Source organism: Nuphar pumila, chromosome 5 (genome assembly GCF_984573655.1).
Source record: "Nuphar pumila chromosome 5, dmNupPumi1.hap1.1, whole genome shotgun sequence".
In the NCBI taxonomy this organism is placed as follows: domain Eukaryota; kingdom Viridiplantae; phylum Streptophyta; class Magnoliopsida; order Nymphaeales; family Nymphaeaceae; genus Nuphar; species Nuphar pumila.
In genome coordinates this window covers 9726044-9751644 of record NC_143253.1, presented here as the reverse complement: position 1 = coordinate 9751644, position 25601 = coordinate 9726044, and the positions used below count along the sequence as shown (strand labels likewise).

Genomic DNA, 25601 nt, shown 5'->3' with positions numbered 1-25601 from the left:
ACAATCCAAACCAGTTATCTATAATTAGGCATACTTTAAAACCTTAAGATATTTGGGTCAGTATTGGGTCGGATTAGTTAAGACCTGATCCATTTATAGCCCTATCTAAACCCTGCAAAACCCAAGTCAGGTTTTAATTAGACCTGATCCGTTCTATATAGGGGTGTCAATGGGTCAGGCTTGACTTAGGCCCAACCCGTACCAGACCCTATAGCGTCAGGGTTTGGCATTAAGGTCCAATTAATATATGGAGCTGGGTATGGTTTGTGAAATTTCATACTAGACCCAGACCTGATCTTGAGTTCCGATTAAGATCTACAAATTTTCAATATAAAAAAAGTATAAAATATTATTTTACAGGGTATTGTTCAGGTAATCATTATAGGACCCGAGTATGGTTCTCTTGTGAGATATGTCACAGGGACACGATATTTTGATGGTGTTGCCTATGACATGAGCGGATAAGTGGACATTGACAGTGATACGTACTTGTAATATTGTAACTTATTTTATTAATTTTTAATAGTTTTAAGTGTTATTTCAATAAAAAATTCATTTTAAATATTAAAATATATAAAATAAAAAATTCTTTGTCTTCGTGTCCTGTTTTTCAAAAAAATTTCGAACTTGCGAGTCAAATCCACTTACTGCGACCTCGTGTCTTTATGACATAGCTTGTGAGGGGTCTGATTGGACTGGAGTCCAAACCCGATATATGTGCCTCAAATCAGATCCCAGTTCGGTCCTCCCTGGGTCTGAACCAGATCCGACCCGGTGACACCCCTAGTTCTATCAGATCTCCAAATGTTTAACGTATAAAACGGAAACTCATCGGCCTTAAAGCAGCAATAAACACACGATATTTTCGTTTAAACCGAAAACATCGTGAGATATTGGCCGTTTTAAAACGGAAACCGTTCTTCACGTATTTTCAGGATATTTATCACGGTCCAAACAGGTCCTCAATCCCACGAAGGAAGAGATTTTTTCCGCTATATATACCGCGTCTCCTCCCGGCTCCCGCTCTGTCTCTCTATCTCTCTCTGTTTCTCTTCTCTATATCGTTGGTGTTGCTGGTGGGTTGCCGCCATGGCTGCTGCTGCATCTGTTTCGGTGGTTCCCCGGAACCGGAACGCCCAGAGGATGGAGGATGACAATCTCATCTTTGAGACGAGCCCTGGCGTGGAGGCCATATCGAGCTTCGACCAGATGGGTATCCGGGACGACCTCCTCCGCGGCATCTACGCCTACGGGTTCGAGAAGCCGTCGGCCATACAGCAGAGGGCCGTCATGCCCATCATCAACGGCCGCGACGTTATCGCCCAGGCCCAGTCCGGCACCGGCAAGACCTCCATGATCGCCCTCGCCGTCTGCCAGATGGTCGACACCACCACCCGCGAGTGAGCCTCGCCCCTTCTCGTCTCTCTTACTTCCTTCGCTTCTTTCTGCTCTTTCTTTCACTGTCGTTGTCGTCGTTGATGAGTTTTTATGGAAAGGGGCGCTTTCGCTCCCTAGGGTTTTCCTCTTTTTTCTCTTATTCAGATTCGGAAATTAGGGTTTCTTCTTCTTCTTCTTCTTCTTCTCCTTCTCTTTTCCCCTTTTCTATGATACTGATATAGAAACAATTTCTATGGAATGGTACTGATATAGAAGCAATTTCTATGTGCACATATACATAAAATAATTAGGGTTTTGGATTTTTACAACTTCTATTCGAACAGTGAATAATAGCTTCATATGCTTATATTCCTTGAAGAAAAGAGCTGCTGAGATGAGTGCTAACCCGAATTCTATTGTGGAAGTTGTTTGAAATGGTACTGACACATCCAATTTCTATGTACGTATGTGCACATACGTACATATTCCATAAAGAAAGGAATTGCATATATAAGCATGTTTTTTGTGTATGTATGTATGTGTGTATGAGATGCACTTTGCATCATGGAACAATGTAGAACTATGAGTAGGTGGTTTGAAGCAAAGATGATCTTTTTAGCTGAATTTGAACCAGGTATTTGATTGAGGTAAGCTACGTTGAAAAGGAAATCAGGGTCGAAGCAGTGGGTGTGCTCCAGTACAGCATAAACAGAAAATTTGGACATGAACGATGCTCCTGGAGTGCTGGTGTCAGCAGCTGCGCCTCGGAGAGTAGAATCTAGTCATCAAAATGGGAATATGTAGTAGATGCTTGGAGCCTGATTATTCTTGTATGAAGCATTATAAGTAGCTCATTTGGGTGTGGAAGATATATGGTTACAAATCATTGGATACATGTACATTTTTTATTGGAGTTAGGATATTGAAGCTATGATCTTCTGTCCAGGATATAATGAGTCAGGTAGGGATAGGAATGCTGCAAGATATAGGCTGTCCTTGATGCAGCTTCCAATTTCTTCCCAAACATGTGGCGTGAAAGAACATGAGAATTAGCATACTTGTTCTGTTAGAATCAGAGAGCTGTGCTGCAGGAAGCATTTGGTGTTAAATGCGATAGTGTGAAAGCTAGAGGAAGCATGATTTGTTGACAATGAAGGAAGCAGTTTCTATTAGAACAATGGATCAGTTTTATGGCAAGTCATGTGCTAATTGTTCCTGAATCCACTTCATTGCTGATCAGTTTTATGACGAGTCATATGCTAATTGTTCCTGAAATCCACTTCATTGCTGATCAGTTTTATGACGAGTCATGTGCTAATTGTTCCTGAAATCCACTTCATTGCTGATCATGACAGTGCAAACTTGTACATGGTCAAGGGAAACTGATAGTGGGATGCATATTAATTTTTTGTGGAAATTCTCAAGCTTATGTTTTCAGTTTCTTTAAAGGAAGTTGTGTTCAATGTGATATTTGGGAAAGAGAAAAACACTGTAATGCCCCTAAAAGATCCCCCACCCCCCAGAAGTGGCAGGACAACACCTTTTTGGCTAAGTTTCTGGCGGCAATTGATTCTTACCATATAGGCATATCATATAATATTATGCTATACAGACCTGTATCTTACGATACAGCCCTATAATCTTTGTCTACTGATGTTATGGCCAGTGTCTTATTGCTCTAGGGGACAATACTGCGATGTGGCATTTCGTATCATTGGTTGCGATATGATATTCACCTCTCTCTTTCTCTCTTTATATATATATATATATATATATATATATATATATATATATATATATATGGGTTAACCTTACAGATATGATCTACATGTTTAGGTTAGTAGAATCAGCTCTTAGATCGTCTGATTACTACATGCAGTCATGATTTTATGAGCTGTGAAAAATCAATGGCCTACAATGTGCAATATTTTCTCGGATAATAAAATCATGTTTTTTCATTGAAAACACGTGAACCAAAAGCCGGTTCCTAGCATTTGCACCATGATGAATCCATCCATGAGGTCTGATTGGGTCAACACAACCCACACATATGATTTCCAGCTCATTCGGATGGTCAGGTCATAATTAGCAAATGTTACCCCTATATATATGCAGTTTTCTCTCTAAGTTTTGGAAAATGACATGGGGCTGCTAAAATTACGCAAGAAGGTCACACACACAATTAATAAACACTTGATATATGTGGTTCAGTTTGTGACAGACCTACGTCCACGTAAAGGCTCTCAGATCAACTATCTTCCTGAGAGCATAGAATCCCTTATTTATGAAGATTGGTACAAGTCCTCATGAGGGACGAATTCTTAGAGTAAATACCAATTGGAAAGGAAGCCATCTTCCTTGGCATATAGACTCCTATTTCGATGTTCCTTGGTAGTTGCCAACGTTCTCTCACTAGCTCTTTCCTTGAGATCTCTTTCTCTTTTGATTTCAGCCTTCTTTGGGTAAGCTTGAAAACTTATCCTCATTGCGCTTATCTTTCTTAGATGTGATGCCTTCTCTCAATGATCTAGACCCATGTCCACTTTATTGGATCTGTGATGAAGGTTCTCTAACATTCCTTCTCAAGTTCAAGGGGGATGTAAATCACATTAAACTTGCTACACAACTCATGACGTCGAGGGGCTGGAAGAGGCTTCGTCAACACGTTTGTCAACTGATCCTTAGTTGAAATATATTTCACGCATAGCTATTTCTTTGCAATTTTGTCTCGGACAAAATGAACATCTATTTCTATATGTTTACTTTTTGTTATGAGTAGCTTCATGATATTAGATTATTTCCCAAGAATACTCCATAACTACCCGTTGACTTCTTTCATTAGGGCATCCTACCTAGTTTGCATGAGAATAGGCAGAGATATTTTGATGAGGTGAAGCTTTCAACAAGGATCCATGATGTATAGTTCCTTTGAGATATTGTAGGATGTGTTTTACAACGACCTAGTAAAGATCTATAGGGCAGTGCATGTATTGACATACATGGTTCATCGCAAACGATATGTCCGGTCTGGTCATGGTAGCATATTGGAGTGCCCCCACCACACTCCTACACACAGAGTAGCATCATCAAACTTTCTACCTGATGTAGCATACAACATAGGTGATAGGGCCATAGGCGTTGACACGAGTTTAACTCCTTGCATAGACACTTTCATTAACAAGTCCAATATATATTTTTATGAATAACACCAAGCAGTGTGTCACCCGTATCGTCGATATTTTGAAAATATCGTGATATTTTTGGTATTTCAAGGTCAACCAATATTTTTCTACGATATTCTCGATATTTTCATAATATCGCTAGAATAAAAAATATTGCAGTAATATCGCAATATATTCTCGAGATTTTCTCGATATATTCTTGAGATATTCAAAAACATATTTTTTTATATATTTTAAGCATATTTTTTTTTGCTTCTTTTGTATTTAAAAAACTTTTCTAGTAGTTTCTTTATATTTTTGTAAGAAAAACACTGCAAAACTAACTATTCTTGTCTTTTTTATTATTTACTAAATATGTTTTCAATTTTTAAAGCTTTTGAACTTTTTTTGAGAATTTCCCTAGAAAAACCACTTTTTGAAAATATCTCTGAGAAAAACCCTCGTTGGAAATTATCTTAAACGATATAGGTGACTATGACACCCAAGGTTGTAAGTATCGTACTGTTACTCGTATCGGTCGGGCCCAAAGTAATATCGTATAGTATCGTAAAATATTGTAAAATTTTAATAAAAAATCCAAAAAGTCAAGAGAAATCAGAAAAAATTAGCAAAAAATTTTAAAAAAAATCATAACACATGAAACAAACCATGCAACTGATAACTGACAATGTAAATAAAAGGAAACTACATAATTTAAACATAATTAAATCCTTAACAATATTAAATTTACATCCAAGTCATACTAAAATGTTATAAGTCATAATTAAACTATTTAGAGTTCATGATAACTAAAAACATCACATCTAACCAATGTCTTATCTGTTGATCTTCATCTCCTATGTCACAAAGACTCTTTGAACATGGCACTGCACCCGCACCCAGGCAGGTGCGACACTTGGACACAACTTCTTTTGTGTTAGGTGAAGTCAACCACACTGAGGTCCATTTCTATCCAAAAGTAGATTCAATTAACCCTAATCAAGTCCATTTTTATCTATATTATATATATAAATACATAAATGCACACAAATACACGTAGTGTTAACTTAAAACGGTTAATATATATACATACACCCACACACACACACTCCCCGCACCCGCACCTATGTGACATAGTTCATCTCTAAAGTCTAAACTATAAAGATCATATTTTTTTATAGGCCAAGAATTAGGATAGAAAATCCTCATTGTTGCATCCAACTGCCACACCACCACCTCTTCATGTTCAAGCTCGTTTTTGGCAAGTGGGTCATTATCATCATCTTCAGAATCTGGAACAATGGTTGAAAGTCTTTCTTCTTTGCATTTTTGCAACCTTTTTCTTCTTTCAATTGCTTCTAGTTTAACAATAACATTGGCATGAAAAGTGACAAGAATAGACGGAGAATCACATGAATGTACTTTTTGGTGAAGACCTACAATATGTTGCTTAAATCTATGCAACCCACCTCTAATAATAGCACTATAAAACACACATCTCAATGATGACCCTGGTTGTGGTACATCATTATGTAAAAGTATCTTCAACAAGATACTATAATCAAGACCCAATGTCCTTGATGGAAGACAAGTGCACTCATGCACAATAAGAACACAAAGAACACTTGTGCACAAACCAATCAATCTCACAAATGCACTAAAAAATGAACAAAAGATTTATTGAATACTTGGGCTTTGACCCAAAGCCATATGCAAACTCAAGGGAAAATACCCCTATTTATACACAATGAGAAGCCATGGAGGGGCTCCCAATATGATCGTTGGGACCCCTCCAACGGTTATAATTATAATCATTGGAGGGCCCAACAATCATGTTAGGTGGGCCCCTCCATGCACCAAAAAGCTTAAAGAAAGAATAAAAAGAGAAAAAAGGAAAAAAGGAAATAATAAAAGAGAAAAAATTACATTAGAATATGTGTAAAATGATGAGTATACCCCTACGGTTAAGGTGAAATAAATAAATATATTTTATATATAGCAGGTAGATACATGTACATATATTATATATATGTATATGTATTACCTTATATATATAAAATATATATTAGATTACATGATTTGATTACATAATTTAACACCCCCCTCAAACTTTGGGCAGGATGACCGAAAGTTTGTCAAGGAGAAAGTTGAATCGCGGAGCACACAATGCTTTGGCGAAGAAATCTACCAATTGATATTCTGAAGTGACATATGGAAGGTCAATGACTCCTTTCAGAAAGGCTTTTCGAACATAGTGAAAATCCATCTCAATGTGCTTAGTCCGCTCATGGAAGGTATGGTTTTTGGCAATATAAATTGTACTCTTGTTGTCACAACATAGCTTAGTGGGCCCTTCTAATGTGATTCCCATGTCTTCTAGTAGTTGATGAATTCATACAATTTCCATTGTAGTAGTTGCCATGACACGATATTCAGCTTCAGTCGAGGATAAAGACACTTTCTGTTGTTTCTTGCATCTCCATGAGATCAGTGAATCTCCTAAAAACACACAAAAACCAATGGTGGAGTGACGGTTATTTGGGCCACCTCTACGGTCAGAGTCAATATAAGCAATTAATTTTAATTCGGAAAAAGGGATAAGAATACTCCCTTATTTAGTGTGTACCCTTTATGTATCTTACGACCCGTAAGATGACACTCATGTAAATCGATGTTGGTGCATGTTGAAACTGACTTGCAATATGAATTACATGAGCAATATCTGGTCTAGTAATACTTAGATACATCAATGATCCCACAAGCTGTCTGTAAGGGGTGAAATCAGAAAGAGGAATACCATTATCAATCTTCATCTTAGCTCCCACTATAGCAGGAGTTTCACAAACCTTATCATCTGTAATACCAGACCTGTCGATAATCTTAGAGGCAAGTTTAGTTTGAGATAAAAAATACCCTCTATGAGAGTATGCTACTTCAATACCCAGAAAATAAGTTAGAAATCCCAAATCAGACATTTCAAATTTATCTTTCAAAATTGATTTTATACTTTTAACCCCTTTAGAATCACTACCAGTTATAAGCATATCATGCACATACAAAAGTAAGATTACAATCCCTGCATTAGTTTTTCTAACAAATAAGGCCGTGTCAGTGAAACAAGAAGAAAAACTATTTTCTAACATTACAGTGTTAAATCTAGCATACCAAGCCTTGGGGGCTTGTTTTAAATCATAAAGTGCTTTCGAATAAGCACTTTCCTTTTGGGGGTCTTCATTCAAGGTGGAGCATCCATATATACCTCTTCATTTAGGAATGCATTTTTAACATCCATTTGATAGATGTTCCATTTGTTGATGGAAGCAACGGTGATGAGATATCGAACAATGACCATTTGGGCTACAGGAGCAAAAGTTTCTTTATAGTCAATCCCATATTCTTGACTATATCCCTTTGCAACTAAACGAACCTTATATCTCTCAAGGGATCCATCGCTCTTAGCTTTTACCTTAAATACCTATCTACACCCGATCCCTTTCTTACCCTTAGGGAGATCTTGGAACTCTCAAGTTTTGGCTCTTCTTAGAGCACACAGTTCATTATCCATAGCTTCTACCCATTCAGAACATTTTCGTGCTTCCTCAAAATTTTTAGGTTCTACGTAAGAATGAATGGCACTAAGATATGCCCTATATTTAGGCGAAAAAGAGTCGTATGAGATAAACCTAGATGGAGCTTTCTTAGGTCTTTCGGTTCTTCGCAAGTTCTCTTCTCGAGGAGGAACGAGCCTACTGGTGTCATCATATCTTTCAAGAGCACTTTTGAAGGTGTTTTTATCTCTATGAACATAGGTGATGGGATCTCTAGATGATTCCTCATTGATATGTTGATGTGGCGGAGAGAGCATAGGGGTGATAGTTTCCTTGATTTCATTATCACTTGAGTCATTTTGAGTTGACTCATCATCACTTGTATCATCATCTTTAGCTAACAATTCAAACAGAAAGGAATAATCGACATTCTCATTTTGATTTTTAGGACTTTCAAAACCACTAAGATTTTCCAAAAAACTCACATTTCTGGATACATATAATTTGTCATTTCTAATATCATAACACTTAAAACCCTTTTGGGTTTCCGAATAACCAAGAAAGGCACAAGGAATGGCCTTTGGAGAAAGCTTATCATTTTTATCCGTTAGGACAAAACATTTGCAACCAAAAACCCTTAACCTGCTATAGTCAGGTTCCTTCGCGTATAATTTTTCAAAAGGGGAAATTTTGTTTAAATTATTTGATGAAAGTCTATTTATAAGATAGATTGAGGTAAGGGCTGCCTAGAGTTTTTTTGGAATGTTTTGTGAAATAAGTAGAGTTTGAGTTGTTTCAATAATATGCCTATGCTTTCATTTGGCTAATTCATTTTGTTGAGGAGTTTTTGGTCAAGATTTTTGATGGAGAATACCACAACTTTCAAGATAACTCTTGAATTAATTTGAGAGGTATTCTCCTTCGGAGTCGGATCTAAGAATTTTTAAGTTTCCATTGAATTGATTTTAAATCATCATATAAAAGGTTTTAAAAGTCGAAAAAACTTCGTGTTTATGTTTAAGAAAATATATCCAACAATACCTAGTGTAATCATCAACAAAAATCACATAATATGAGAGTCCTCTTTTAGATGTCACAGGAGCCGGACCCCACACATCGGAATGAACGATTTCAAAAGGTTTTGTTGTAAACATGGATCTTTGATAAAAGGTTAAACTTTTCATTTTCCCAAGAATACATTCATTGCATACAAAATCTCTTTTACAAAGGTGTTTAGCAAAAGGTAAATATGAAATTTTAACAATGTTGGGATGTCCAAGTCTCTTATGCCATACATGAATATCCTTATTTTGGACAACATTACAAAATTGATTCTTGGGAACTTGGAGAGAGTCAACATAGTAGAGATCTCCTCTCCTAGAGCCTTCCCCAATCAATCTCCCGGACCAGCGATCCTGTATCCAACATTTATCAAAAGAGAACTTTATATCGCAACCATGGTCCGAGAGTTGAGAAACCGAAAGCAAATTCAAATTTAGTTTTGGTATGAATCTAATTTTTGGAATAAAAAAATCTTGTTTTTCAAAATTGCCTATTCCTTTAATTTCAAGAGATGTTCCATCCGCCGTTGAGACAAAAGATGAAAAAGAGTTTTCAGAATATTCGAAAAGCGAACAAGCACTTGGGGTCATATGAAATGATGCACCAGAATCTAAAAGCCAAGATATCTTACCGGGGTGGGGTGGGGTGGTGAAGAGGTTGTCATGGCGGCTCCGAAAGTTTCTCCCTTGAGAAGAGGTTGAAGAGCTTCCACAATTTGTTGTAAAGAGAGAGACCCATTGGAAGATGATGGCCGTTCTTCCGGTTGAGATGTGGTAGCCATTGCAAGCAATTTCTTCCATTTTGGGCAAATAGGTTTGATATGCCCCGGTTCTTTACAAAAATGACAAGTTAGTTTACTATAGTCTCTCTTTCCATTGTGCCCATTTCCTCCTTGATTTTGATTCTTGAAGTGAGGAGGTTTGTAAGTCCTCACATTTGTTACCCGGTCTTGAAACAACATTCACTCCTTCAGTCTCTTCTTGTATTAGCAAGGATGCTAGGTTTGCTCTTACTAATACCCATACGGGTCTCTTCCCCACTCAATTTAGTAATAACATCTTCAATAGAGGGAGACGTGAAAGAAGAAAGAAGAGATGACCGAATTTGTTCAAATTCGGGTCTAAGACCATTTAGGAAGTTAAAAAAACGATCTTCCTCAAGTTGCTTGTGCCTAAGCTCGATAGCTTCACCACTCCATTTGGGTTCTAGCATAGCAAGCCCATCCCAAATGGAGGACAATTCAGCAAAGTATTCCCGAATAGTCATCTCATTTTGTTGTAGGGTTAATGCCCTCTTTTGAAGGTAATATTTGTGCGATAAATCTCTTGATGTATACATTTTTTCAAGATATAGCCAAGCTTCAGAAGCTTTCTTGAATTTGATGATGTTGACATTGATCTTGGTTTCAACGGACGAGTGTGATCATCGCAAAATTTTTTCTCTCGTAATATTCTCTCTCTTCCTTCTCTTTTCCCTTCCAACCTCTTATTTTCCTCCTTTTTGAAGGGAGAAAAGATAAAAGAACGGAAAGAAAGAGAGAAGAGAAAAGAAAGAAGAGAAGAGAAGAGGAACTCTTTTGCGGGTCTCACTTGACCTTAATTTTGAAAATATTTGAAATAACTCGCCTCCGTTTTGGAATATTTGCGGGAAAACTGGGAGACGGGATCCGCTCGTCGGTACGAGGTTCGACCGTTCCTGGCGCCTTTACCAGGGGTAATCGAACCAAGGGTCGAATTTTATGCCTTTTTGCTTTGCAATGAATTTATCTAAGTATTTATCCTAAGTCTAAAATGCACAATGAATCATGCTTGTGCAAATGCAAAGATGTATGCTCTTTTTGAAAATATTTTGAAGAATTTCCAAGTGAATCAGATAAAGTGAAGAAATGTTTTCTAACTTAGAACTTAAGATTTGAAGTTCTAAGTTTTTAGAATAATCAGAGCTTAGGAAAATGAATTTGGATCTTTGAGAGAAATGATCTTAAAACTGAAGGAAAGAAAATTTCAAAGTCATAAATGGACTTTGAATTTGGAAGTTTGAACTTTGGAATGGAATTGAATTCTAACTTTGAAGTTTTTGAAGGAAATGTGGGGGATCTAAAGGAATTGAGGAATGGGACTTGGAACAGTTGGAATTTCAAGATGAAATCCGAATCCAAATTCTGGATTCTGAATAGAGTTTTGAGTTGATTTTTGGATTTAAGATCTGAAATAGGAACTTTGGTTTGAATGAAAAAAATGAGACTGGCTTTGAGAATTGGAATTCAAAGTGGAATTTGGACTTGGAATTTTGAATGGAATTAGATTCAAGATGTGGAATCCAAGAAGGTATTTAGATCTGAAATCTGAGATCCGGGATAGGGTTGGACTCTGGATCCTAAGATGGAATTGGATCTGAAGTTTGAGATTCAAAATAGAATTGGGTTCTGGATCCTAGAATGGATTTGGATCTGAATCTGAGATCCGATGGTAGAATTGGATTCTGGATCCTAAGAGTTGGATTTTGGATCTGAATCTGAGATCCAATGGAATGAGGATCTGGATCCTAAATGGATTTTGGATCTGTAATTGGAGATCCAAAGTAGAATGGAGTTTATACTTGGAAATCTGGATCCAAGTTTGAGACTAGGATTTGATTTTGGATTTGAGTTTTGAGAAGTAAAAAATAGGACTTTTAAAGATGATTTGGGGTTTTGAAGATCCAGATTTGAACTTGAGAAGGTTTGAGATTCAAAGTCAATCTCAACTTTGATTTAAAACTTCGAAGAGAAAAAAAACTGGGTTTAGAATCAGAAGATGACTTTAGAAACTTCAAAGTTGAATTGAACTTTGATATTGAGTTTTGAATTTTGAGTTTGGAAATTTGAAGTTTGAATATGAAATAATTTTGAAATTTCAAAGTCAAATTGGACTTTGAAATTTGAGATAGGTTTGGAAAATAGAAAAGATGTTCAAAATCACTTGGGTTTTTGAAATAATTTTGAAAAATATGATGCAATTTTACCCTACATGATGAATGAATTTGAATAAATTTGAGATTGGACTTTGAAAAGCTATTTCATTCTTTAAATGAATTAAAATAAGATTGAAAATATAATACATCCTTGACTATGGTCATTGAATGTATTATATAGTAATCTATATTAAAATTCTAGTGAAGAATGAAACACATTTTTGTGCTTTTATAGAGTTTAGAATGGAATTAACTCTCAATATACCCTGACTATGGCCATTGGTATATATATTGAATTAATTCTAAGTTAAACTCTGATAAAAGGTAAAATATTTGAAGAATATGATGATTTTTTGAAAGAGGATCCAGTGTGGATCCAGTGTTATTTCATAAAAGATAAGAATACTAAGTCTTGTTTACACCCCGACTATGGCCGTTGGTATAAATCATCAACTTAGAATTAACTTACCTTTTATGAAATGATGTACGTGCCATTCGTGTTTCACCAATGTGAGATTTTGAGAAATAAAGGAAAAATGCATGAAGAACAAGTAATTCATGATATTTAAAATGCTCATTCATTCTATCTAAAACAAGAAATGTAAAGTTCTCGTTAATATCTAGCTATTACAATACACGAAATTGAATTTACAACTCTAAATAATGATATTTTCCACATATTCCCTGCAAAACACTTGGTTAGTATGGAAAATAAAAGAGAAATGGCATATATCACATGGATTTAAGCGATGGGACACTCATATACCTACCTTGTGCTTAACTCCTAATGAAACGACATGGATGATCTAAAGTATGGAAGGATAACCAAATGTGTTATATATATATATATATATATATATAATATTGATATAAAGTAGGTGAGTGGCAGATGTATATGGAGTGAAGGTATTGAAATGAAGTGTAGTGAGAGCTGATTATGGGGCAAAGAGTGAAGTGAGGGCTGTAGCAGTATCTAAAGGCAGTGGGGGAAGAATACTGTGAGGTGGTGGTACCACAATATATGCTTGATTCCAACAGGTGGCTGTGTATGTATCTTGCAGCAAAGTGTTGCTGCAAATCCGAGGGGCGGGTAATTGATGTACATCAGCTATATACAGGGTAGAAGATGGTTGTTGGCAAGTGTAACAGCACCTTTAGTGGAGTTTATGTGATGGACTCAATAAACATACCTACTGTAGGTACACATGCTGGAAGATACATCTAGCAAATAGGGATTTTACTGTTGTTGATGGGTGGACATGTGGTAGCTAGAATAAGCATCCCAGCAGGTGGTAATCTTTGCAATCACCCGTTAGCAAATGGATCAGTGACTCATGGAGTGAAGCTTGTGCTGTTGCAGGTGGATAGTGCAGAGTGGTATGTGCTGGAATTATACACAGATGAGTGCAATAGGTGTAGTGCAAGTAAATAAGAGATATAATATGCTAAGCAACCAATCCCAACGTATTCACTATTGAGAATGGCATCTACTACAAGCGACAAATAAGCAGATGAGTCTGGCTGCACTCTTCTCTGGAGATCCTTCTGTTGCTTATAGATACCCTTTATTATCAGCAACCCGCAAGCCAAGTTGCCCAAAATTTTACCATGACAGGTAATGTAACTTCTGCGCCAGACTAAAAAAAGGAATGTGTACAACACCATAGTGTGGGAAGGGAAGCAAAATATGAACACACAACAATGAAGGATGTTGCCTTCACATCAACTGATAGCATCTTTTTCTTTTTACAAAATGTTAGTGGAAATGATGTTTTATCACTTTCAGCATCGACCTACCGAACACCATCCAACAATTTATGAACCTTGGAGAAAGACTTTGTTGACCATCTTACTAAAAACCTTAACTATAATACCTTGAGCCAATACCCTTGAAAACGTGAGTTGGCCATCGAAGGGAAATTCTATGTGGCACAAGACATATAAGGTTACACCTTCAGCAGTTATACTACCTTTTTTTTTTTTTTTATACTAAATCAGAGTGAAAGAACCGAACCCAATGTGAATCTCATTTGAATTCAGCACAACAGGATATTAGAATTTTACAGGAGGATAAATATAATATAGCCAATCTACTTTTCCATAACGATCTCTAAGTTCATTCTACGGATTTTGAGGGGCTTTATCCCAACCAGTGGAGATGTCTCTAGGAGAGCTTGTCAAGTTAATAATCGTGTTGCTGGGGTGTTTATGGATGATTTGAATGCTTCTATGCTGAAAAACTGACGTAACATTCAAAAGGGATAGTAAGACCAAAGACTATAATGGATTTTGTTAATCTTGACAGTCAGATCGCAGCAACCATCTCAAATATTCTAATTCAAGCTTATCACATAAGGTGATGCTGACTCTTACCTCACCTAATGGGTATGTAGATTCTTGTTTAATATGATGATACAGGACACCACCACATGAAAGCATATATCAGAAACTGGAGAACGTGAAATAGGGAAGATACAAACTAAATGCAGTAAACGAATGTCATCTGATGTTTATTAAAACTAGAAAATCAAATGCTAGGAGATAGATCAAAGGGGAAAAACAGGAAATTAATCACGGCAAATAACCAGAGAACAAAATAAGAATTAAAAGTTTAAAACGTCAATCAATTATCAAAATAGAATTAGAAAGCTGAGGCAAATACAAGAGAAATACTGAATCGGATGATAGTCCTAGATGATCCTCAAAGCCAACGATCATACCCGAAGTCAAGGAGAAGAATATAAAACTGTGAAAAAGAAAAAAAAAAAATCAGGTAAACAAAACGATCATAGTGCATTGAGAGAATTGCAACAAATAAAATAGAATCCCCTGTTTGAGATGAATTATCGATACTGGATGGTGCAGAGGATGCACTTGATCCCAGCGGCAGTTGTCTGTGTCAAGATGGACGAATCTCGAATCCTTGAAAGCCTTCTGAAGGTCCTTAGCCGGTAGTCATGTTCTTCCCTTAGAATCCAAGCTTAACGCATAGGGATCAACACGTCTAAGCACATCCATGCTTTGATGCAATGTACAGAAGTATCTATGTGGAATTTAAGGGAAAAAAAAAGAAGCAAGGAGCACAGACTAAAAGGGAAATGGAATTAACAGGCAGTCGATAAGAGATGAATATCGACCAATCATGGTAAATCAAAATGGATATAAATGGTTATCCCTCCAGACAACTAAGATGAAAGAGAAAAGGAAAAAAAAAACCAGCAACAAAATGAAAGAAAGAAAAAAAAAGGAATGTCGGAACATGTCTGTTCCATTGAATATCGCACATATATGTGGATTGGTTTTGCTATCAGCAAATCAATTACCACCCAGAGTGCTTTTAACGAAATGCCGAATGATGAAAACTAAGGAAATCCACAGAAAAGAAAGGAGAAAAGAAGAAAGAGAGAGAAAAAAAGAAAAAAAAAAAGGGGAAACAAAAAGCAAAGAAGGGAGGAGTAGCTCTTACTGGTTTGCTGAGGGATTAATTGATCGTGGCTCTATAGATATTCTGGAGCTTGAAAGTAGTTCGAATGAGATTTCAACTGCAAGCCTTCTTCAGAACTCAAGTGAAGAAAAGGGGAGCGTAAACGGGAAAAGGTAAACAGATGCGCTATGGAGAGATCAAGATCGGATCCCTCTACGAAGTCTGGAGGCCTCTTCTTAAAGGAAGAATGGAAGGCTCGAGAGGGTGAAATCTGTTAAGGATTGATGGTGGAAAAGAGGGCATGCGGTTTGAAGATGGAGGGTGGAAAAGAGGAGGGGAAGAAGGAGCAGGAGGATTCCGTTGTAGAATTTCTCATTTTCCAATAAGAGGACTCCTTTTAAGAAATTTTTGCAAAAATGGTTGGGAAATGAGTTTTTTTTTGGAAAAAGGCTTAAGAATCCTTCGCTTTCTTGTAATTTTTCCCATTTTTTTTTTTGGTCTTTGGTTTTTTTTTTTTCAATTTTTTTGTATTTTTAGAATAAAATCCTAAAGTTTGTGAGAAAACAAAGGTTAAAACTAATTATTTTTTTGTGTTTTTGCAAAAAGATTTATAAAAGGGATTTTTTCTGAGAATTTACAAGCCATTTTGAGAAAATTTCTTCAAAAATGAGTTTGGATCCGAATTTTGAGAAAATATGGATTTAAAGTACTGGATTCGGATCCGGAATTGATTTTGAATATATCAATGTGGAATTCGATCCAAAAATCTGAAGAAAGACTGAAATTTAGTTTTGAAATCACTTCGACCTTCTCAGAAGATGGAATTAGGGGCAAAAAGGTCTTTTTGAAAATTTTGGGGTGTTCACAGAGAAATACCACGATAAGATCTTGAATTTCTTCATTTCCCATTCGTCATGTTTCTTTGAGTAATCTTAAAGAGCTCTTTGCCTTTCTTCTCCTTCAAGAATCTTTATATCTCCTTTTTTCATAATAGTAGTTTTTGGTTCAGGTTCTGGTATCGAACCTTGAACATAACCCCCAAGCCCCTTCCCTTTAATATGGGCTTCCATATTACTGGCTCAAACATGATAGTTTGAACTATTGAGATTAAACCCAAGGGAGAAGTGGGAGTCTTTTTCGCCCATTAGAGAGGATAGAAATACAAAAAGAACACGTACCTCAATAGACTTTTAAGTCTTTCTTAACAAAGAAGACTTCTAAAATATTGGCCGAAGGAAATGATCCACTCCAATCTTCAATGGCTTGAAGGCACACTTTTCGAGGCACCCAAGAAAGTTGAGAATGCACGAGCTTTCTTCCTCAAACCAAGCTCTGATACCATGTAAAAGTATCTTCAACAAAATACTATAATCAAGACCTATTGTCCTTGATGGAAGACAAGTGCACTCATGCACGATAAGAACACAAAGACACTTGTGCACAAAAGCACAAACCAATCAATCTCACAAATGCACTAAAAAATGAATAAAAGCTTTATTGAATACTTGGGCTTTGACCCAAAGCCATATTCAAACTCAAGGGGGAATACCCCTATTTATACACAATGAGAAGCCATGGAGGGGCCCACCCAACATGATCGTTGGACGGTTGGACCCCTCCAACGGTTATAATTATAACCGTTGGAGGGCCCAACGATCATGTTGGGTGGGACCCTCCATGCGCCAAAAAGCAAAAAGAAAGAATAAAAAGAAAAAAAAGAAAAAAAGGAAATAGAAAAAATAAAAGGGAAAAAATTACATACATATTCTAAAGAAGAATATGTGTAAAATGATGAGTATACCCCTACAGCTAAGGTGAAATACATATATATATTTATATATATAATAGGTAGATACATGTACATATATTATATATATGTATATGTGTTACCTTATATATATAAAATATATATTAGATTACATGATTTGATTACATAATTTAACACATCTATGTTTTTGCAGTATTGCTATGCAGGATCATCTCTATGTGAAAACGACATCGAAATATCTAAAATAAAACATAACCAATTAACTTTCAAATAAAAATATAAGCATACATACAAATATTCGACAATAAGATTACACACACATAACAAACTTAAGTCCTAACAGTACGAATGTCGACAACCGCGACATTTGCCTGCTCGACTATGTTTTGTTATGCTCTTCTCTTCATTATAATGAAATAGTTTTTTGGTTTAACAAAATAAGACTACCCAGCCACCATCCTATGAGAACTCTCTCCTCCTCTTTCTCCTAGCACCAACCATACCTTTTCTCAAAAAAACTCAATAAGAAGCAAAAAATATGATTTTTTACCTTAACCCACTTTCAAAAATGGTGAAAATGCACTTGAGAAAATCGCAAAAGCCCTCTGCCTTGCGCATGAATAGGCCTTTAAATCGCTCTCACGACTCCTAGGGTGCGTGAGTTTCCCTCTAATGACCTCTACACAAATGAGGGAGTTAGCCCTCAAGTGGTCTTTAAAACCTAAAACTATAAAATCACGATTCAGACACTTTTTAAGTGCGTCGAGGCCGTATCATATGATACATGTTGTATCATACTGTATCGTACGATACATACGATACCCACTCGTATCACGATATGAGTATGTATCGTTTTCCTTCATAGTAATGATACATATCTTACGATACAATATGATACAACACTGATGACATCAATCCATGCTTAATAAATGAAGCTTCAATTCTTAAGAAGAAATGATGGATTCCCATATCCTTAACAACGAATTCTGAACTTAACTTTTTATGAGATCTTCTATAATTTCTGGTGAATTCCCAACCACAATAATGTCATCAACATAAATAAGAATGTAAATGACTTTTCGTTTAGATTTAAAAATGAACTGGGAAGTATAGGTCTTTGCATCAACAAACAAAAAACCATGAAGAAATGCATTTTGGACGACAAGCTGTGTTATTGTCCAATCATTACTAACTGCAAGAGAGAAAATTTGTCTAACTGCAAGAGAGAAAATTAGCCTGATTGTGGTAGGCTTGATGACTGGACTAAACATCTCAAAGTAATCCAGTCCTTCCTGCTGACTGTACCCCTTTACCACCAGTCGAGCCTTATATCTTTCAAGGGATCCATCACGCCCAGAGTTGCCAGTTGAGGAAGCGGGAGCGGGAAGCGGGAAGCGGGAAGCGGGAAGCGGGAAGCGGGGAAGCGTGGGACCACTTAGAAGAAAATTACAAACCGTCTCGGAAGCGACCTAGGAAGGGAACCGAAAGCGAGGGGGAAGCGGAAAAAAAATGAAAAAATGGGGAAGCGTGGGGGAAGCAAGGGGGAAACGTGGGGGAAGCACGCTTCCCATAAAAGGGAAGCGCGCTTCCCCATGCATTTCGGAAGCGCGACGTTTCACCCTTCCAAAGCGCGTATCGGGGAAGTGCACTTCCCCATTACCCTAGGCGCTTCCCCATTACCCTGTTATCGGGGAAACACACAAAACACATCATACTTATGTTTAATGAGATATATCCAAGTAAACTTCGAAAAAGCATCTATGAAAGTAACATAGCATCTAGCACCATCATGACCAATAACAGGGGCAGGACCCCATATGTCAGAATAAACATTATCCAAAAGTTCATGAACAGCCCATGAAGACTGATTAAAAGGCAAATCATGGCTCTTGCCATGAAGACATGCATCACATAAACCACCTATGCCATCGGACCAGCCACCTCGACGATGATTGGACTGCCTAGCAATAAAGTTGGCTGCGGGAACAGCCTGCTCAACAGAGTTTTCTTTTTCAAGTTCTTTAAGTTGGACTTCTTGAACGAAGTGACGGGTTTAGACCTTGTTTCAATTGTGGTCTTAAAAGCTGCATATTCATGTGGTAGACCTCTCAAAATCTATAAAATAATGTCATCATCTTCAATGGGTTTAGATGCTACCGTCAGTTGGTGTGCAATGGCATGAGCATGTTGAAAGTACTTATCGATGGTTTTATATCCTTGAGGTCCTGAGACTTCAACTGCATAATGCATGACCTCGATTGGGCTGTGTATGACTCCTTAAGAGCCTTCCATACCTCATATGAGGAGTTCAGTCCAATAACCTGTGTATGAATAGATTCCATCAATGAGGGTATGATCCAACTAAGAATCAGTTGATCATATTTTAACCAGTCAATATAAGCTAGGTTCAACTCAAGAGATCCTTCAACAAAATTTGGTGGGGCTGTTTTGGACCCATCAACCTATCCCATGAGTCCATAAGTATGCAAAACAGGTTTGAACTGAGACTCCTAGAGAAGATAATTCTCTGAGGTCAGTTTGATCGAAAGGAAATGATGAATGCTGTTCGGCATAATGGAGGAAATCATACCAGAAGCTGATGATGACTGATTTGAATTGGTAGAAGACACCATGCTCACAAGCAAAGGATTTTATGGCTCTAATACCATAAAATCACACAAGAAGACCACACACACGAAGATCAAACACTCGATATATGTGGTTTGGTCTGTGATAGACCTGCATTCATGGAAAAGCTCTCAGATCAACTATCTTATTGAGAGCAAATAATCCCTTATTTATGAAGATTAGTATAAGTCCTCATAGAGACAGATTCTTAGAGTAAGTGCAAGAATTACAATTGCAAAGTAAGCCATCTTCCTTAGCATATAGACTCCTATTTTGACCTTCCTTGGTAGTTGCCAATGTCCTCTCACTTTCTCTTTCCTTGAGATCTCTTTCTCTTTTGATTTCAGCCTTCTTTGGTAAGCTTGGACTCTTATCCTCATTAGGCTTATCTTCCTTAGCCGTGCCTATACCCGGGTGGGTCCGTGATGAAGGTTGCCTCCTTTTAAATTTTTTGTCAGAGCTTTGTTGTTTTCTTATTAATCTCAACTAATCCATTGTAGTGCTTTTAATTGCCATTGTTTGGTCTGTGCAATATACACACATTGAGTACATTGGTTGGTTTTATAACCTTTGATTTGAGCATGCACCTTATACAGTTTCCATTCAAGTTTGTTTGATGGTTCGTTGTGCACAACGGTTTAGCACCAGAGTAGAGGCTAAGACATTTCCGAGAGTCCTTTGCAACTATTGTGGAAACTTTTCCATTCTTCTACATCTACTTTGGTACAATGTTGTAAAAATTGTCAATCTATGTCCTTTGTCCTTCTTGTTTTTGGGTAATGTACATTGGCGTGATACTTTTCAATATTTTGTCACTTTAAGTTGCTATGTGTATGGGATCGAATGAGGTTATCCAGCTTCTATATTCAAACAACGAGGACCAGGCCCTAACATAAAGCTGGGTTCTAGATATTCTGATGAGATGATGACCGAACTATTAACCAGGCTCACAAATTTAACGATAAAGGAATCTTCATCAGGTAGCCTTTTGCAGATTCTGTAAATAATTTTTCTGAGGTAGAAACCTTGACTAGTCTTGAAGACGAGGAAGAAAACCCTGAATATACAGAAAAATCATCACAGCAAGAATCATTATTAGAAATAAATTAGATATACTTCTCTAAAGCTCCACAGAGGATATTGCCAGTATAAAGAATAAGTGAGTGGAAAAGTCTCTTCTGGATTGAAGCTCATTCTCCTTTATTCTCCATCCTCATCATTTCTAACGCCACCTCTTTCTCACTTGCAGTTTTGCTCTTCTTCCTTCGGCATTTTAAATATAATACATGGTAAAATTTCATACTAAACCAAACATGTAAAGATAGGGTTGATGGTAGACCCACATGTTGGAACTCATGGGAACTTTCTAGAGACCGTCACATCAAAATCTAACCTCGTGAAAATATAGGCATCTTGTCAATATGTGCATAAGAATTACAACAGAAGATATGTTTTTGGTCATGTTTGTTCATGAAAAAGAAGATATGGTGAATATTGGATTTGTGAGTTTAGCAATTTAATAACCATTCAAACATACAAAAAGATCCATACTGATAGTCTCCTGATATGATGAATGTGCACAAATACATGCCATTCTCAGTCTTCATAGTTCATTTAGCATGTGACATGACTAGCATAAATTGATGTATATTTTTTTTTCGCTTGAACATCTAGTGATTTGTACTTTGATACCTATTTGATTGACCATTTCATATCATGCAATTTGGCATCGATTCTTGACATTTTACAACTGTTTTCCAGAAATGGATTCATCCAGTCCACATAACAGTATCAAATGAGTGGTTTTGGTTGTTAAATATTTTGAAAATGACATCACATTATTGGCAGTATTTAACAGATAGAACATGTGAAATTGGTATGTGTAATGGCCAAAAAACTAGCCCAAAGAAGGATATATCTGAATTGGTAATTGTTTGGTGACAAAATGAGGTTTTCATTTGGTGAACCTGGTGAGAATGATCCACGTGCCCCTGAAGAGCAGCACTGAGGGTTCACTAATAGGAAACTCCTGGAGCTCCTTACATGCAATGTGGTAGGATGTGTGACCATTCTTCATGGTCCACAAATATGGGGTACCACGTACTAGAGGCCTCAGTGCTTTTTATTATTTTGTTAACATCTATGAATTTTAGAAATACATAAGATACTGTTCAATGACATCTCTTTCATGATAAATTTATACATTTATGTATTTATGTTTCATTAGCACTTCTCACTTTGTATCTTTTGTTTCTGTATATTATTTGAGGATGTGAATAAATTGTTATCCGGATATTCCATGAGTAGCGTTGGCTATGTATTTTGATGGATGTTTGATGACAATGATATCTGACAGGGTCCAAGCTTTAATTTTATCACCTACAAGAGAACTTGCTTCTCAGACTGAGAAAGTGATATTAGCTATTGGAGATTACATCAATGTGCAAGCATATGCTTGCATTGGTGGTAAGAGTCTTGGTGAGGATATCAGAAAGCTAGAATATGGAGTTCATGTTGTATCTGGAACACCAGGCAGAGTTTGTGACATGATCAAGAGAAGAACATTGCGCACCAGGGCTATTAAATTGTTGATCCTTGTGAGTACAAAACTTCATTATTTTGCTTTTAGTCACTTCTGTTTTTGAGATATTCAATTTGTTGACTTTTAAAGCTTGTCTGTTGGCTTTTAACGATGTTGATTGTAAAAGGATGAATCTGATGAGATGTTGAGCCGAGGGTTCAAAGATCAGATATATGATGTCTATAGATATCTCCCACCTGAGCTGCAGGTATTCATGGAGAAACTAATTTCTTAATTCATTGCTTAGTTATAACTATTCCTTTGTGGTTTTCTCTGCCACTGTGTTGCTTAGCTTGATTATCATATTTTGGAATCATCTGGATAAGAAGCTTGGAAAAATTTCCATGCAGATTGACACCCATTTCTGTGCATTTGTTTATATGTTATGTTTCCTCTTATGTGCTTATTAACCTATGTTTTTTTCTTTTGACCTCTCTGTTCAACTGACCTCATTTATAATTCATCTTCTTCTTAAGTTATAATTTGCCCACCATATTAATATACTCTTGTTGATGAACATCACTTTATTTTGATGCCTCATTTCTGGTATATTGGATAATTGGTGGACACCTAAGGGATGGATCTTCCTGTAATAAAAGCATCTTGATGCAATGCACATTTGATCTCGACCCAGTGGGTTGATTGAGTGACTTGTTTCTTTCTTTCTTCCTTTTTCGCCTTTTGTTTTTTAGAGTGTGCTTTCATATGCTAAAGGTTATGGATACGTACATGTTGGTTCTAGACTTGGATCATGATCCAGTCATCATCTGATCCACTTGGTGTCAATTCAGGTTGATCATGATCTGAACTGAAACAGGCCTGATTGCAGTCATAGTTTTAGCTGCTTAAATCAACAGCCATTAATGGGAGAAATTTTATCTGATTGAGTTTAAAACTCTAGTGAACTAAATTTGCCAAGCAATCCTGACTTGACTTTGGTAATGGTCTTAGGTTGTCTTAATTTCTGCAACAATGCCCAACGAGATTCTGGAGATGACTAGCAAGTTCATGACTGATCCTGTTCGTGTACTTGTCAAGCGTGATGAGTTGACCCTGGAGGTACATCATTCAACCTTGTTATCCTGTTAAGAAAAGCATAAGTGTGGATTTTCATTTAAAACTAAGTTTTGGCCAATATCGTTCCTAAATTTTTTCTCTATTATCAGGGAATTAAACAGTTCTTTGTTGCTGTTGAACGTGAAGAGTGGAAATTTGATACTCTTTGTGACCTGTATGATACCCTTACAATAACTCAAGCTGTTATATTCTGCAACACAAAGCGAAAGGTAATCTTTTCAGCATTTTTAATCTAATATATTGGCCACTGCAGTGGTCCACCATTTGTATTCTACTTATTCTATGTTAAGACATGATGATGTGTATTTTCACAAGTATTTTTCATTACTACCGTTCCTTCCAATCCATGTATAATCTCTTTAATGATTCTATCACTCAGGTGGATTGGTTAACAGAAAAGATGCGCAGCAACAATTTCACTGTTTCCGCAATGCATGGGGACATGCCTCAGAAGGAACGAGATGCTATAATGTCTGAGTTTAGGTCAGGAACAACACGTGTTCTGATTACAACAGATGTATGGGCTCGTGGACTTGATGTTCAGCAGGCAAGTGTCCCAGTAATGTTAGGTTTTGCCATACTTGGATGATTTTAATGATGACTACTGCTGCTGCTAATGATGTTGATTTTAATAAAAATCAAACTAATGATAATGATAATACTGAAGCTGATCGTGATGATGATGATAGTATTCTTATCATGATCATGATAACAATAATGATGCTGATGCTTCAGTGCATAATGGAAATTTCTTTCCTGGTTGATTTCACATGTATTTTGTTATGTCAGGTTTCTCTGGTAATTAATTATGACCTCCCCAATAACCGAGAACTTTACATCCATCGTATTGGTCGTTCTGGACGATTTGGCCGCAAGGTATGCCCTGTGTAGTACTCCCTGTTCAGTTTACTGATTATCATGTAATCATCTGTTAAAAGGAAAAGATAGCAAATTTTAATGAAGTATGAAACCAAAAACCTTCCTGGCAAGAAAATGTCTATTGGGTGATTTTAAAAGGGAAAATGTGCTTTTTATAAAAATCTCCACCATGAAGCAATGGATTTTAAAATATTTTCCTGGTTGGGAAACCTCAAGAGCATCTGGGGGAAAATATTTTCTTATTGTTGTGCTAAAACTGTTTTAATGATTTTGAAAATCCTCGGTAACTCAATTTCCAAATATTGCACAAATTATCACGATAATTTCAGAATATGAATCTTTACATGATGGAGGTCAAGGAGAAAATAGTAGCTCTTTCAAAGTATCTTGTACAAAGTCATGAAAGATTGATTGCTTTGGATTGGTTCATGTTGCGGATCTTTTAAGGTGAAATTTGGCGTTGAATGATTCTGCAATCTAGCTTTACATCTTTACATCCAAAGCATTTTCCAGTTCTGTAGGCAACATTGGTGGGAGATGTCATGAATGCTCATGATTTCTTTTTGAACTTTGTGCAAGTCATTGTCCTCATTTTTTTGGGTGCAAAATAACTTGGTTGTACAGATCCGTAAAGTTTACTTCATTGCAGGGTGTGGCCATAAACTTTGTTCGCAGTGATGACATTAGGATATTGAGAGACATAGAACAGTATTACAGCACACAAATAGATGAAATGCCAATGAATGTTGCCGATTTGATATGAAATCTGGTCGTGGATTAAGCACTGACGGGGATTCAGAAAAAAATTCCACATGTTTGGTATGTTGCAGCTTGGAGAGTTTGTCTGAAAGCTGTTTGGGTTGTCAAACAAGCAGTAAAGCAGGGGCTCCAATTCTCCTGTTTGCCTTATGTTGTTGAGAATTAATCGTCTGACTGGGTTGGCAAGTTTTGTGTAATGAAATGTGAGGAAGAAATAACTGTATTTGCCTTGTAGTTTGTGTTGCTTTGGGTGTTGGGAGAGAATTGATTTCTTGTGGTACTTCGTGATTTCTTTACCTTTTTTGCTGAGCAAGTTTCTTCTCTGACTTATGAAGCTGTGTAATTTAAGACCAGCTGAAGAAATGTGATGAATTGTGTGTGTAAA

General features: G+C 36.7%; 1 protein-coding gene across 2 annotated transcripts; it reads left to right on the top strand.

The window, feature by feature from the left end:
- Window positions 1-973: 973 nt before the first annotated feature.
- Window positions 974-25601, top strand: LOC149836715 (eukaryotic initiation factor 4A-3-like). 2 transcript variants are annotated; one of them, XM_090005543.1, is made up of 8 exons: window positions 974-1400; window positions 22277-22517; window positions 22629-22709; window positions 23453-23560; window positions 23668-23787; window positions 23958-24125; window positions 24368-24454; window positions 25107-25601. In XM_090005543.1, exons 1-8 carry the CDS (start codon window positions 1090-1092, stop codon window positions 25218-25220), a joined length of 1230 nt encoding a protein of 409 aa, XP_089861669.1. In that variant the 5' UTR covers window positions 974-1089; the 3' UTR covers window positions 25221-25601. The 2 variants fall into 2 exon arrangements, with proteins under 2 accessions (XP_089861669.1, XP_089861670.1); XM_090005544.1 differs by lacking the exon at window positions 22629-22709 and having other exon boundaries at window positions 977-1400.